The sequence below is a fragment of the Micropterus salmoides genome, unplaced genomic scaffold (assembly GCF_014851395.1).
Source record: "Micropterus salmoides isolate LMB-PRFRI ecotype aquatic unplaced genomic scaffold, ASM1485139v1 Ms_hic_scaffold_21, whole genome shotgun sequence".
Lineage (NCBI taxonomy): Eukaryota > Metazoa > Chordata > Actinopteri > Centrarchiformes > Centrarchidae > Micropterus > Micropterus salmoides.
The window spans coordinates 19,121,044-19,135,697 of NW_024041262.1; the positions used below are offsets into that span (position 1 = coordinate 19,121,044).

The following is a 14,654-nucleotide window of genomic DNA, read 5'->3' on the forward strand; positions in this document are numbered from 1 at the left end:
TTTATTCTTTCAAACATGTGGTTTTTATTTGATAATACTGAATATTTTGTCCTTTGCCCGGACTTACACAAAGCATCAAACACATGCACAGTCTTCTATTCACACATGGTACACATTTCTCGTTTCTCTACACCTCTCCAAAAGGATTAAGCTCTCTCACTCTCACGTTACTCCAGCGCAAGAGGACCTTCTCACCTCGGCACTACAGCTAAAGACATTGTAGACAAAGACAGCAAAAACACACAAAAATCATGACAGGTATAATAACACTGAAAAAATACAAAGTAATGGAAAATGGAAAGAGTTTACGTTTTAATTTTAAATTATGCCTCTAATACTCCATCATATATATATACTGTATTTTTTAGTTAATGTAGCTTGAGGTGTATAAAACAGCACTGTAAACTTCGATTGAGTAACTTGCTTTCTATGACAGCGATAAAGCTTTCATTAATAACTGGAAGGAGCAGGAAAGACAAATCAAAGCTAACATTAAGCACGTAAAGACCGTATTACTCATTATGAACCGTCTGCGAGAATATATTGGCAAATCATGAAACTGCTGTTGGCATTTACAATCAATAGATAATACAAAGACACTGAAATAACATCCCACAAGCTCTTTTTGTTTCTCTTTCACACATAAAATCTGCAAAAAGATCCCTTATATTCGAACCTCTCACACGCCACTTATTTGTTTTTCTTTCATTGCAAGTACTATTTTATCTGTTATGACAAAGATAGCAAGAATAAGCTTGCGTTTGTAAATATATGGATCACCAAAAGCACTCAAAATCCGCGAAATCTGCACCTGAAGTGGATCTGTCGGTCTGAGCGACATCAGAGTGCTCAGGCTCTTGTCTTTACTTGAACTCATCCTCAGAAAGTGCAAATCTAGTTCTAACGCAGTAAATAATAATTATCAAGTAACAACAAAAGTATATGCATAGGTACTGTACAGCTACATAGTGGGGATAACAAGGGAGAGGGTGAAGAGGAAGAGTGAGAAATTTGGTTATTTCTGATTGGACTGTGGGGCAGTGAGGAGGTGTTGGTTTACCTCATGAGCAGGTTTAAATTTTGAGTGCTCATCTTCACTCAGCATAGACTGGTCCAGTGAGGCCTGTGACGGCCACAGGCTTCAATTAAAATAACTACAGGAAATGATTTTCACCAACAAAAAAATCCCCCTAGAAAAGATCAGCCATACAAGATGACTCATGTTTCTTTTTAAAGGAAACAGTTAAGCATTGTCGTGGGCGTCCAACATCACCAGTGGCCAAACGGCTCTCAGCAGAGATGAGAGATGCGGTAAGTAATAGTATTTTGGCGAGAGGGAGACAGTCATTTAAAAAAGGCAACTTGGAATTTGGCTTTGGAATAAAATGGAGAACGAGGTAATAAAAGTAGAAACACGGTGGGTAACGAATGATCGTCCGTAGATCGGGGACTGATTTGTGGAGAGCAGAGCTGTTAAAGAGCTTTGTGGGGCAGGAAGTGCTCTGTATCACCGAGAATTTATATCCTCCTGACGCCAGCCTCAGGAGGAAGTTGCATCATCACTTGACCAGTCTATGTCTCATGATGCTATTTGATTTGTTTTTTACAGAAGCTGTGTCTGAAAACAACCTCTGAGCCTCTTCAGAGTCAGTTAATGTTGAGCAAGGCTGAGGCTGAAAGCGACCTCATGTTGCTGTCTCTGACCGAAATACTTGCTGACAACAAAAATAGGATAAAGATTGTTTTCAGACCATCACGTAATTTATGTCACATTAGCCTTGTTATCAAAAATCGCTTTGCCTGATATTGTTAAATTTCAAAGGAATCGTTTACATTTGTTTTCGCCAGGCTGTGCAGTGGGCATTCAGGTGTGCCACGTGACTAAGGCTCCTCGCCGTCCAGGAACTCCTTCTTGGGCGATGTGACGCCGCGGTACCAGGAGCAGGAGCCATCCGACCTCTTGATGCATGCGTAGTGGTTGGCCTGGCGTCCGTGCACCTGCTTCTCAATCATCAGGTCCGTCCACAAACATTCCTCAGGAGCGGAGATCTCGCAGGGCAAAGAGGGACAGCGCACAATCTGCAGAGACACGCAAAACAATCTCCCATTACTATATTGGCTCATGTCTTGTCTCATTTGGTCTGTTATGTCTGGTTTTGTAGTCCAAGATAAACCACACAAACACAGACAGTCCTCCTTCACTGCCTTACCTTGCATTCACAGCCCATCTGGTAGCGCTGGGTAAGACCCTTCTTCTGGGTGTTGCTCAAGGAGTCCCAGAGCATGATGTAATCACACAGGGTTACATGCATGCGCCCACCGGCTTCGGCCTTGCCTGTAAAAGAACGAGAGAGTGATAAAAGCTTTTACAATGACAGAAAATTCAGACAAAACAAGATCATACATGCAGGAAAACACCAACACCCAGCTCCTGATGCTTGTATAAATGCTTTCTGTGAGTGTCACACCACATATTCACAGGTAAATCTGATTAAATCTTGTTATTTTTTAGACTGGTGCTCGCAAGCATCAACACAGACCACCTGTCCTCAGGTTTCACGCACAAGTGGCACCAGTCAAAACAAGAAGATATTTCAAGTTGATTTTACAGATCTGCTGAGGCCGTGTCCTCTTCACTTCCCCACTATCTGTCTGCAGAGCAACTATCAACATGTTGAAGTTTGAACAGTATGTCCTTGCGGACGGGATGACTCATGTTTTACTGCAACGCTTCCAACCATTAACCCTTTGAACTGGACAAAAGATGAATCATTTCAAAAGATGCCCCGGTCTGCAGAAAGTTAACTGTCTTTGCAAGAAATTAAATGAAAAAGAGTCTGAGAGAGAGGAGACGCTGGCTTCAGCAGTTCCTCCTCTTACAACTCTATGTAATTAGGGGCAAGTGTTTGTGGGTGCCTCTCCGTCAGTGATGTGGAAACCAGAGCATGCATGACATCATGATCCTGTGTCTCCTCTACTCGCCGTACTATGTCTCAATCTGCTGCTTTCAACAACACCACCAGCCAGATTTAGCATACGAACATAGGAATAGGCTACAGCCAACAGCCAGATAGCCTAGCTTATAATAAAGACTGGAGACAGGGAGAAAAAGCTTGGCTCTGTCCAAAAGTAAGGTAAATACTGTTTCTGTCTGTTTGGATGCTGAATGCACAACTATGTTCACCAGCTAGTCGCTAACTGTGTCTGTCTGCTGTTTGGTGCTTAACAGGTAGTGTACAGTGGGTTTTAGGGCTTTTTCTCTGTAAACAGCTGCCTGCTGTAGACAAAAAAAGACAAGATGTGAGCAGTGGGGGTGAACCAAAACAGGAAAAAAACAAAACAATGAGCTGAAATTTGTTATTTAGCTGTAGATCTGATGGGGATTACAGAGTAATCCATCACTATGAGTAACCCCCTATCACGGGTAATTATTCATGTGATTAATTGTTGATATACAAATATTGATTATAGCTGCTTTAAGGCTACTGTTCTAGAAAAATGACAAAATGGCGCATGCAACTGATCACACTGGAGTGGAAGAAAGGCTATGCAGATGTAAAAATGCAGGCTCAGGGGTTAAAGATAGACAGTGACTAAGTCAAAATAAATTCAGCCACCTAGAGAAGGTTCCCTTCAGGCTGTTATCTTGTAGACTGAAATATTTTATTTTCATTTCATGGTCAATTCACCTTGAGAAGGGAGAGCAAGATATACGATACGTACATTTACAAGTCTCAGGAGCTAAAGCTGTAGCACGACAGACAAGGTCGCTTCCAGGCTCCACAGGGTTTAGTCAGCAGCATATCATTACCCATAATAACATAAACAGTTACTCCTCCAGAACACAAAATGGTCTGTTAGTCTTTATTTGATCTCATGTTTGTCTGCCCAGTTGTTTACAACTCAAGTCAATATCTGATAATCTGTCTGTGAATTCCTGTTGCTTTACTATGCGTCTGTCTATTCTTCACTTTCTGTTTGCACTGTATGTTGAATCGTTTATCCACCCAAAACTGAAATCAAAGATGTCTTTCTTTACAATCCCCTTCTTCTTACTCATACGTCCACATCATCCACTAAAGGGAAAGTAATCATTCTAGCATTTGTAGTATTATTTTATGTACGTTTTACAAATTTAAAATACAGAACTTTAAACCTGCTTTAAAAGGTGTCATTTTGTAAATTTAAGATTACAGCTGCAGTGATTATTTTCATTCTTTATTACTGTACCGAGTTTTGTGCAATGGCCTTTAGGCTTTTTCAACACAATAGAGAGACAGGAAGTTTGGGGGTAGAGAGTGAAATGACATCGAACAAAGGTTCCAACTTTAAACATAAAAATACTAAAATTTGCTTATTCATGTTTCAAAATATGCATTCTTTCCGGGAGTTAGATGAGAAGACTGATACCACTCGTGGTATACACTGAGTATGGAGTTACAGTCAGCAGCCAGTTAGCTTAGCTTAGCTTGGAAACAGGTGGACAGGTTGCTTACCAGCACCTCTAAAGCTCATTAACACATTATATATTGTTGCCGAAGTGTAAGAATTTGAAGAGACCCCCCTTAAAACAACATCATGTTGTTTTTACATATCTGTAAAAAAGACAACATGTTTTTGGTGAGCTTTAGAAATACGAGAGAAAGCCAGACTAGCTGTTTCCTCCTGTTTCCAGTTTAAGTTAAGCTAACCATTCTTTGGCTCTCGCTTCATACTTAACTCACAGATATGAGATAATCTTCTCAAATAAGAGTATTTCCCAAAATGTCTAACTATTCTTCTAAGTGTTAGCATGAACACCACTGACTTGTTACATGCTTTTCGGATTTTTTTTTTATTAATTAGTTAATGGGTAAAATGACCAACGGGACAATCACTCCAGAAACTCAGTGCTTTGCTTTCATTACAGACAAAACACAGTAACACACACCTGAGATCAAGTACTCCTTCTTGCCAGTAGCATCCAGGGTAACGCCACAGACAGCGGACACAGGAGCAGTGAAGACAGCCTCAATGTCCTCGTTAGGCCCCTTGAACATCTGGAACAAATAGCGAGGGGGACCAAAGTCAGAATGAAGGAGTCAAAGTCTAAGCATCAAACCCTTTTGACTAAAATACTAGGAGGCATCTGATGGAAAATATATCAAATTAAGGATTTAAATGTGATCAGTGTATTCTCACCTTGATTTGTTTGACATCATACTGGATTCTCTTGATGGGGTTCCCATAGATATCATTCCCAGAATCCACCTCTCTCTCTCCCACAACCTTTGCTCGAATCACTGTGAGGGAAACAAGAGGAACATTGCACCAGATCACACGACCCCACCGGTCAAAAGAAAGAAAGTAAGATGCAAAAACCATTTCCAATAAAAGGATGCAGAGGGAGTGCTTCAAGCAACCAGGTATGTGAACAAGATGTTCTTTGGAAAAAAACAACAACACTAAAACACTAAAAGGCTGCTCATGTGAAAAGACTGGAGCACGGTTGAAAATTAAAAAATATAAAATGATAACAAGATATGTAGGGCTGCAACTAACGACCATTTTCATTATCGATTAATCTAATGAGTTTTTTCCCGATAAATCAGTTGTTTGGTCTTTAAAATATCCGATAATTGTGAAAAATACCCATCACAATATCACAAATCCTAAAGGTGACATCTTTAAATGTCTTGTTTTGTCTGACCAACAGTTCCAAAACCAGAGATATTCAGTTTACAATAACATGAAACCGAGAAAACCAGCAAATTCTCACTGACCAGAAAACATTTGGTATTTTTGCTTGTGAAATGACTCCAACTATTAACAGATTGTCAAAATAGTTGCAGATAATTTTTCTGTCTGATTAATCGCTCTAAAGACATGATCATTCATAACGTCATGACATTATTTCCAGAGACATTTGTTAATACTGAAACTCCACCCAAGCCTAAGATTCTTGTTCACCCCATCCCACGCTGAACATCCTCCACAGCTGCCTCAAGTCTCACATACATGCACATACCACACTGATGCACCGCACTGGCAATAAAGAAAAATGAGCTGGAGAAGCTCAGCTTGGAGATCAACAGTAGCCCAGTCAATGAAAACAATTAAAAGTTTCTATTGGGTGTAAACCTGCATGAGACCTGCCAGACACATAAACTGACTCTACCTGCCAAACGAACCTTCCTGCCTCAAAACATGACCAGGAAACCGTCAATGTCCAGAATTAAGGATTAGGAATACAACATGAAAGCTGATATACAGAGAAAGTGCAGGCCAGAGGCATGTTTCTCACCGTGTGTGTGTGTGTGTGTGTGTGTGTGTGTGTGTGTAGTGTTTTAATGGCATGACTGACTACATCTAGCTTCAGCTCTGCTTAGGGCATTTATTCAGAATGGAAAATATGAGCAATAGGGAGAGAAAAAAAAACATAAAATAAGCAGGAACAGAGGACACGTACACATAGATAAACACACACACACACACACACACACACACACACACACAGTTGACTGCTGTTGCTCTTACACCCTTGGGTTTAGTTTATGGCTTGGAGCAGACACAAATATGGGGGTTCATGGCTCCCAGAGTTAATAGCGTCTCTCATTCTTCGGCTCCTTCCCTCGCCACTTCCTTTTCCCCCCCTTTTCATTCCTCGCCATGGTCCAAACATGCACGCTTTTCTGCACATGTAATTACAGCTGCATTGTTAGTGCTGCAACTAACAATGATTTTCATTATCGATTAAATGTTCATGTCTGTAAAATGTCAGAAAGGTGAAAAATAGCCAGAAGGTGTTCTCCGGGTCGGAGGTGACATCTTCAAATGGCTTGTTTTTTCCCCACCAAACTAACCAAAACCCCAAAATATTCATTTTCTGATGACGTCAAACAGAAAATCCCCACATTTTAGAAGCTAGAACTAGTATGTATTTGGCATTTGTGTTTGATGAATAACTAAAATAATTAATAAACAATCAAAAATGTTGTCGGATTCATTTTCTGACCAGGGAAGTATGGTACCATCACGTTAGAACGGGGCTTCAGTTGCATTTTCAGGCTTTCCCCCAACAAACTGTTAAGCAGACGTGTTAAATCCATCCACATTCTGACACCTCTCACCCTGTGATTGTAATTTAGAAGGTGATGGTCTAAACAATAGTCACAATAGACTTTGCTATAAGAGATAGTACCTCTGCCCCCCTCAAAGTGTAATAATTTTGAGTAAATCTGACAGCAGCATTACGACAAAGTATTTAACTCCACACCTCTTCAACATCGGATTAAAGGGGGCTTTGTCGAACCATTTCTGTATTTTATGGAAAGCGACAATCTGACATTAAGACCTAAGTAAATTTTTTCATTGTTAATTATTTTCTTGATTAATCAATTAATTGTTAGGTCAATCAAATGTCAGAAAATGGTGAAAAATGATGATCAGTATTTCCCAAAGCTCAATATGACGCACTCACTTGTTTTGTCCACAACCCAAAGATATTTGGTCTACTGTCACAGAGGAGGAAAGAAACCAGAAAATATTCCGTTTTAAGAAGCTAGAATCAGAAAAAAAAAAAATAAATGCCTCAACCCGATTATCAAAATAGTTGGTGATTCATTTAATAGTTAATCGATTAATTGTTGCAGCTCTAATGGGCATAGATGGGGGTTTGACTTCTGTCTCTAACTCTCTTTCTTTCCTTCATTACACAACTATATAAATAAATGCATCACTATGAAGTCTTCCAGGAGAGACTGTGTGAAAATATGCTTCGTTATCTCCATTTTTAAAGCATTGTGCGTCTTTTGTAACCTCTATGTTTTCAGTGCTGTATAAAGACCTTACATAATGAACTGTTATGTGTTAATTACCTTAGAATGAGACATTTCTATCTACATACACTGTGGGTCTCCTTAAATGGACAGTAACATGTTCTGCCGTCATGTTTCTACAGTAGCTCAAACGGACAAACAGCTCTTCAAACGTTGAATACATACGAAGAAGAAGATGAAGACGTAACGTTAGTAGTAGTAGTAGTAGTAGTAGTAGTAGTCGTCGTCGTCGTCGTCGTCGTCGTCGTCGTCGTCGTCGTCTGGTTTATTAAAAGTAAGAAGAGAAGAGAAATTTGGACAAATGGAGGCCCACCTGTATTATTTAGCACAAGAGCAGACACAAAATGGTCTATCAGCACAAATAAATGCTGCAAGCAAACTTCTGCATTTTAGTTGCACAGTTGATGCTTATGCAAATCTGCAGCAGCAGCCAGAGTACACACACACACACACAAACACGCAGCAGTACACCTGGCTGGCACACTCTCCTGCATTCCATGCAGTTTTTCCGCGCTCATTTCCTGACCTCAGTCTGAGCCACAAACTAATGAGCAAAGAAATCAGCAGCAGGACACAATACTGAGGGGAAATTACCCTGTTGTGCACAATGGATTGCTATTGTGGGAGCTTATCTGTCCACCTTGGCATTGCAGACATGTTTACTTCTCAGTTTCCCCCTGCAATAAAGCCAGAGCAGATGATCCTGTGCAGTCTAGACAGCGTGTTGCGGAGGCAGCAGACTACACAGTGAGATGCTAAAACAGCACGACTACCGGGGGCCTGCAGGCCGCCGAGATTCACCGCAGGTTGATCCTTAAGTCATCTGATCACCAGCAGTCAATCAGCAGCCAGGAGCCCCCTCCAAAAAAAACACCAACTGACCCACATTTCTAATGCTTCCCTACCCTCCCAACCAGAACGACATTTAATGACTTATACATGCGTATCAGTTGCACTTCGCAATGTTTTCCATGCAAACCCCATATGAACGCGCGCGCACACACACACACACACACACACCCTCAATGCCCCCCGTTCAATCAACTGAATAACTATGCATTTATTTTTTCAAACTCCAGTGACCAGTGATGTGGTCTGTTCTGCTCCGGACGTATACAGGCCATCTTCATTTGACCAGAGATAAACTGCCCTCAAACAAAGCCTGTCCCCTGACCTCTGACAACATCTGTATGGAGACCTGCGCCGCAAAGATGGTTTTCTTTGTGACATTTCCATGATTTCATGATATAGTTACTGCAGCAGCGCTGCTGTCTGTTTAGGGAGACTGACCTAGGAGATAAGAGCTCAAGAGTCAGATTATCAACATTTCTTAATTCTAGTTAATTTAGTAATATAATTATTAATTAATAATTATTTCCGTTTTAATTTATATTATTGATAGTAGGTTAGGGCTGCAGCTAACAATTATTTTCATTATTGATTAATCAGATGACTTTTGATTTATGGATCCCTTATTTGGCCTCCAAAATGTCAGAAAATTGCGAAAAATTACCATCAAATTCTCCCAGAGCCTGAGGTAAAATCACCAAATTGCTTGTTTTGTCCAACTAACTGTCTAAAATAAATTCAGAAATATTCAATTTGCCCTTATATTAAAACCAGAAAAAAGCAAATCCTCACATTTGGGAAGCTGCAACTGGTGAAACATTTTGGTTGATGAACTGTCAAATTTGTTGTAAATTAAATCAAACAGCCAATTGTTTTAGCACTATAATATTTAAAGCAGCATAAATTGATTTTTTTGGTCTGTTGCGGGCAGTGGAACAAGACACAAAGACAATGCCGTCATAATGACTTTGATATGGTAAACAGTTGCTTATTTACATCTAGCAGTTATGGAGCAACATTATACAGTATGTCCAATATTCACTTTCTTTTTTGGTCTGTACCAACTCCTAAGGGATATATCTGCCTCTTCAGCTGCTAAATCCCACTCAATTCACCAGCTGGTCTCTGGTGTGCTGAGCAGGGAGTGTTCAGTGGGTTTTTAGAGCTTTTTCACTGAAAACAGCTGCCTGCTGCTGGAAATGACATTCATTGAGTGGTGAGGCTGAACTGTGGGCCAAAAAAACAAAACAATGAGCTGGAAAATACTTGGATGATAATTCTCTGTTGATTAATCACTACAAGCAATTTCTTTCACAATACACGTTATAATTTTGTTGATAAAAAAATGTCTATTATTGCAGCTTATTAGTTATATTTATTTTCCCTGTTGTCTCTAATTATTAAGTTTATTATGTTGTATGTATGTCTCTGTACAAATCCTTGTGACAATTCTTTCTCAACCAGGTATGAGTGATTCTTGAAATAAATGTGTTCATGTAAACAAACTTTAAACACAAAGCATTAGCTGATATAATGTAATTCAATGTTATTCTACTCTACAATATAGCTATCAGAATCCACCAGGCTCTTTCAAATATCCTCCAAGATGGTCTGATTTATTTTCAACAGAGCAACTTGAGGTTTTGTATCACTGGGTGTAACTTTGTTGTTTCAGGATACTGTTTTTGTTATGATGAAAGTGAAGTGTATTTCATGAAGAAAACATGTCTATATAAATGGAAACGTGTACAGTCAGTGTGTTGTTGCATGTCCCCTGCTGCAGACAGCAGGGTGACTCTGGTCTTCCATGCCTCCCAGCCTCAGGACAGTCTGACTGGGCAGGGCTGCTGGGGAAGTTCCCCTTTTGGGCAACAGATTTATATATGAAAAGAGGTTGTTTGTCTTTGCACATGTACATATGTGTGTGTGTGTGTGTGTGTGTGTGTGTGTGAGTGAGATTTTGTGGTGGATGCATGACACTGCTGGATCTTTATGGCTTGTGGTCTGACCTGGGGTATCGTTTAGCATGAAAAACAGGTTACACACACACACACAAATACACGCACATGCCGCTGGTCCCTGCACGTACAGTATGTGTGTGAACACGTGTGAACGAGTGGCATCTCACTTCAGACCACATAACTGTTGACAATGTCACTTTGTTGTTGCCTACATGGACATTCTGGACAACCAACTCTATTCTGATTCTTTGCTCATTTCAAGCCTGCACAACCCATTTCACTCCTGCTTCTCCTCTTTCCTACAGTCCAGCCTTTACCTCTGCAGCTCCTTATCTGGGTGTTTCTCCCAGCAGATTGGTGGTTTTCAGATCCACCAAAGTCACAGTTTCATCTTGAGGTCCACCCTGAAATTATCATCCGACAATGACATCAACCAGTGTTGACTTGGAGCGGTTTGCACGCCTTTTAATGTGCAAGCTTAGCGAGAGATTGAGTCACGCCTAAAAATAGAACTTCAATTTTCAATAAGAAATTACACAGATCGTGTCCACAAACACACATGCATGTGGAAGTGTATGAATAAGGAGTCAGGAGAAGGAAGAAAAGACAGAGCCAGAGTATTGTGGTCTTGAGGTTTCTCATTCTCAAGGATACCATGCATATTTTAACTTTGACCGAGAGTTTTATTGCTTTTTCCCCCCCCTAAAAACACACCCTGGACTGACAGCCAGATGTCATAGATGCAAGGCAGCAAGCCTACAGTTGTGTATTTGGGCTATATGAAAATATGTGTATGTGTGTGTGTGTCTGTGTTACACCGGAGCAAAGTTGGGAAAACCCCATCAGCATTCCTGCAATTCCTCCCAGCACCACCCCTCAGGAATGGAAATTTCAAAAACTAGAGGAAAGCATGGCATATTCTGTGGTTGATTCAACACCCCCCCTCCCCAAAATTTCTCTTCACATTCTCCATCCCTTGTCCTCCTCTCCGCTCTTTCCCTCCTTGTTTAATTCTTTTCCTCTCATGTGCCACGTTGCCCTGCAGAAGCCAGGCGACGCTGCTTCGTCCGGGAGCTGCCGTGGGTGAAGCCATGAGACATTATGTCGGCTACAGCGACGGTCCCTCCATGACTCACTCCTGTATATTTCACTGACTTACGCAAACATGGTGCACTTAGAGATACAGCAGTATAGTGCTCTTTTTGTGGGCTCTACAGTGCTATACTGAGGGGTTACAATGAAATAAGGAGAGCGGTTTAACAATAAAGTTCATTAAGGTCATCATTAACTCATCGGTGGGTGACACTGCGCACTATTAACTCCTTAATGCGATGTTAAAAATAATTGTATGTGGACTTCAAAACGAGCATGTGTTTGTGGGTGTGCGTTCCTTCAAAGCATGCCTCCATGACACCTAGACAACATTTGTTTTTATTCCTGCGGCTAGTTTGGCGTGAAAGAAGTGTGCGCGTGTCAACATGACGTGACAAAATATGACAATCTGCGTGCGTCTGCAATCTGAACGCAACGCAAACTGTCGGGCCATGGCCTTGAGGAACACCACCCTCCACCTTCAGGCTTTCCAGCGGTTTCCAGCAGCTTCTGTGAGCCCGTTCAGGAAGAACCGGAGGCGGGCAGAGTGGCTGAAAACCGCTGTCATCTGTGCAGGAGCCTGGTGCAACATGGGCTAGGTAAACAACAACAACAACAACAACAACAGTCCCCGGTGCTGTACTCACCTACATCGGCGTTGCAGAATGCCTGTTGCGGGTGTACCGGAGCGCAGCTGCAGGCTTCCGCGAGCTCCTCCGCCCGCCACAGGACCAGCAGCGCGAGCGTGCCAAGGACGCCGTTAACGGAAAACGGCATTTTCATAAACACTGATGCGACGTTTGATTCACCCTCTTCGTTTCTGTGTGCTGCGCAGATGCTATGCAGTGTAGATCCAGCGGCACGCAGCAGCGTCCCCCTCCGCTTTTGTCTTCTATTTGTTTGTTTTTTACCGACAGAGACCTGGCGGCGTCAACAACACCGGACGGTCCGCTCGCTCAGCTCCGGTGCAAAGGTGAGATTTCACTGCGTGCTAGGTGGTCCCTGGAGATGTCTGCGTAACTGTCTGTCTTTTCGTGAGTGTTTTCGTTTCTGTGATCAAGGCGGTTTTATAAAGCTGCTCGTGCGACTCCTCCCCTCGGCGGTAACGACTGAACCGGCAGAGGGCGCTGCGTCCTCCGGCTGGAACAACCGGAGCTTCCTCGACCAGAAGGTCCCAGATCCTGGTCCCTCAATCTAATTATGGTCCTTTTCCAAGTAAAGTACCATCTCGGGTTCCCCCGATTCTCAAAATCAGTGGTGGAATTTAACAATTTAACAATTTAATTTAAGTACACCTATTTAAGTACAGTACAAATGTTCTGCAACTGTATACTTCTTCTACTCCACTACATTTGTCAGACACATTTAGTTACTTGTGACTTTTCATATTACAGTTATTCATACCCTGCCATGTCCAGTTAAAACCATGTATCTCCAGATTTGGTGATGTTGAATGTTTCTGATAGAAAGAAAGATTAAATCCTTTATAGGTTGAGAGAATTCTTCTCCTTCTTTAGATAAATAAACTATTTAAACCCTGCTAGGATCAGATGGAAAATGCATCATCATGCTGAAAACAGGGCTGTTTCTCTGAGCTCATGAGAGGGTGACTTTTTAGAGAAAGGTGCTTTTCACAGGAGTGAGCTACAAACTCATGATGATCTTAAATAATATGATGCACTGCTTTAGATTAAACCAATATAAAGTAGTTAAAATTAGCTCAATCATAAACATCTACAGCAACTAAATGCAACATACACATTAATGCAGCAGTAATATTAATCCAGAAACATCACATATATTCAAAGGTTGAGGTAGTGGAGTAAGTTCACAGTGTGGTATTGTTACTTTTACTTATGTAAAGGATCTGAATATACTTCTTTCACCAGTGCTCAAAATATATTGTCCATTTGTGAAAGTTGTTGGTATTACTTTGACCCCATCCGCCCTATATAGCATTTCTAAGCAGTATAAATCAAAAAAAAAAAAAGTAAAGCCATGAAAGATAAATCTGTAATTTGTAATTATAACTAATACTTTACAAACAATGTATGCATTTGGAGGACAATTCCTTTTTGGAAAATGGCCGCATCTGAAACACCCGGTTTGGTGTGACTCACTCAACTCTGTCACAGTGCAATGCTGAACTTCCTCATTCTGTCTGCAGTGGTGGAGTTACATTTACCAAAGTACTTGTACATAACTTGAGGATTTCCATTTCATGTGAATTTGTGCTTCTACTCCTGTACATTTCAGAGAGTAATATTGTAGCTTTTACTGCACTACATTTATACAGCTGGAGTTTCTTGTTACTTCACAGATTAAACTTTTAGCAACTGAAAAGGTAATAAAATACATTAGAGATTTAACCAGTGGCTCTCAACCTTTTAGGCTTGTGACTTCTTACAAAACATCAGTATCTGAGTTCTGAGAAAGCATGTCCACCAAAGAAAGATTTCCCTGTTAAAGAAATTTTCCTATTGTTTTATCTTTGTTCTCCCCTTAATCATCCCAACCCCCCAGATTTAACCCTTTGGGGGCCCCCAGCCCCTAGGTTGGGAACAACTGGACTAAACTAACTGTAGGCTATATAAAGTAGTTAAAACTAGCTTCACCTGGACCAGCTCCAACACTAAACGCTGATTGATGCATCAGTATTAACAATCTAATATCATCATATCAGTCACAGGACAATTTACTCTAGAACTAGTACTTTTTCGATACTTCAAGTACATTTTACTGCAGAACTAGTACTTTCCTTCTGTAGAATTTAAATGCACAACTTTTAATGTAAGTAGAAAGTATTTTTACATTGTACTGAAACTTTTACTTAAGTAAAAGTATTTCTTCCGCCACGGTCTGTTTCCTGTCAGCTTAGTTTCATCAAACTGAAACCTCTTCATCTATATGGTGTGAATGCACTGCCTAATTTTTA

General features: G+C 40.8%; 1 protein-coding gene across 1 annotated transcript; it reads right to left on the reverse strand.

Moving 5' to 3' along the window:
- On the reverse strand, positions 1-12,776 carry timp2a (TIMP metallopeptidase inhibitor 2a). The gene is made up of 5 exons (XM_038736656.1): positions 12,367-12,776; positions 5,182-5,282; positions 4,931-5,039; positions 2,211-2,335; positions 1-2,079 (listed from the first exon to the last, which is right to left on the reverse strand). The coding sequence occupies exons 1-5, from the start codon at positions 12,500-12,502 to the stop codon at positions 1,882-1,884; spliced, it is 669 nt and encodes a 222-aa protein (XP_038592584.1). The 5' UTR covers positions 12,503-12,776; the 3' UTR covers positions 1-1,881.
- Between the last annotated feature and the right edge of the window lie 1,878 nt (positions 12,777-14,654).

What these genes read in the sequence shown, in the direction of transcription:
- timp2a (XM_038736656.1), bottom strand. Translation starts at nt 12,502, where the DNA reads ATGAAAATGCCGTTTTCCGTTAACGGCGTCCTTGGCACGCTCGCGCTG. An exon ending in ATTCTGCAACGCCGATGTAG is followed by an intron (nt 5,283 to 12,366) that starts GTGAGTACAGCA and finishes TTTCCCTCACAG; the next exon opens with TGATTCGAGCAAAGGTTGTG. An exon ending in ATGATGTCAAACAAATCAAG is followed by an intron (nt 5,040 to 5,181) that starts GTGAGAATACAC and finishes TATTTGTTCCAG; the next exon opens with ATGTTCAAGGGGCCTAACGA.